The 1,326-nt window shown below is 64.1% G+C and overlaps 1 protein-coding gene across 1 annotated transcript; it reads right to left on the reverse strand.

Annotated features, from left to right (window-relative positions):
* Positions 1 to 265: 265 nt before the first annotated feature.
* AURANDRAFT_35515 (hypothetical protein) lies at positions 266 to 1,124 on the reverse strand (the record flags this gene model as incomplete). Its single annotated transcript, XM_009044905.1, has 2 exons — positions 266 to 541; positions 594 to 1,124. Coding segments are annotated over 2 exons (807 nt in total), but the record flags the coding sequence as incomplete, so codon positions are not given.
* Between the last annotated feature and the right edge of the window lie 202 nt (positions 1,125 to 1,326).

The raw sequence follows: 1,326 nt of genomic DNA on the forward strand, positions 1-1,326 counted from the left end.
CGCCGGATCCGTCCGAGGTCTTCCTGGCCATGGACGTTTCGTTTCCGTGGCACCAACCGCGAATTTCGTCCGCGTCTAGGTCCGTGACCTCGAAGTCGCCGCCGACGACATTCAACTTTTCCGTCACGAAACTGGAAAGCGCCGCCATAATGTCGTCGTCGGAAGCGCCCGCGGACGCGGGCGGAGGCGGTGGGACGGCGCTCTGAGGCGGCGCCGGGGGCGCGGACTGGACGCGTCGCTTGTATTCCGGGCTTCGGAGATAGTCGTTTGCGACGGAGAGCGCCGTGCTCAGCGCGCGGAGAACGAGGATATCAATGACGCAGGTTGGAGTAGTCTCGTGCGAGTAGCTCTTTATGGGAATGACGTCCTGGGCCGGGACCCCGAGATCGTCCGCCACTGAGAGAACGGCTTCACGGATCTCGTCGGAGAGAAACAGGGTCTTGAGATCCGCGGCCACTTCCTCCGACCCTTGATCGACCTTGGTCAGCAGCACGAGAGGCGTCAAGCCGCGAGCTCGCGCGTGGTCGCGAAAGTCGCGCGCCTGCGCGGGGAGCAGGTGAGCGCCCCGCCGCGGCGCGCGAAGGTCGGGGGACGCCGGAACGGGCCCGCGCGAGGTAGCTCTCGTTGGACAGCTCCTCGTACGGAACGGCGATCAAAACGACGTGCATGTAGTCCCCGGCGACAGGGCTCGGGCGGAATCCGGGCGATCGGTCGTCGATGTGCCGCTGGTCGAGCTCGAAGCCGTCGGGCAGGTGCCCCCCGAGAACATGATTCAACGCGCCGTGCTTGTAGGTGTCCTCGGTCCAGCCCGCGCTGTCCCAGATAGCGACGGCGGGCGCGAGGTCTTCGAAGTCGTACTTGGTGAAGCGCGTCGTGATGGTGCCAGCGCCCGTCCCGCGCGCCGCGAGGCGGACCATCTCCCCCTCCAGCGCGCTGTAGATGCTGTTGACCAGGCTCGACTTCCCCGCGCCGGGCCCGCCGACTAGCAACACGTTCACCTTCGGGACCGCGGAAGCACGCGGCGCGAACGAGGCAATCGACTGCCGCAACGACAGACGCGTCTCGGGCACCCAGAGCGGTTGCGTTGGTTCCCACGATCGAGGAATGAGGATCTCAGATGACATGCAAGAAAAGGCGCCGCGAGGCTGATGGATGCTGACGACGACGGTCGCATCGTTGCTCGCGTTAATCGGACTCCATAGACCGAGCACTGTCGTTCCTCTGCTAAACTTCACGCTCTTGTTGCTCGACTTCAGGTCGATTTCAACCGTGATGACGTCACCCGTTTGTATTTGTACGGAGGAACGTTCGATGGTATCTTGGCTA

The sequence above is a fragment of the Aureococcus anophagefferens genome (genome assembly GCF_000186865.1).
Source record: "Aureococcus anophagefferens unplaced genomic scaffold AURANscaffold_1011, whole genome shotgun sequence".
NCBI lineage: Eukaryota > Pelagophyceae > Pelagomonadales > Pelagomonadaceae > Aureococcus > Aureococcus anophagefferens.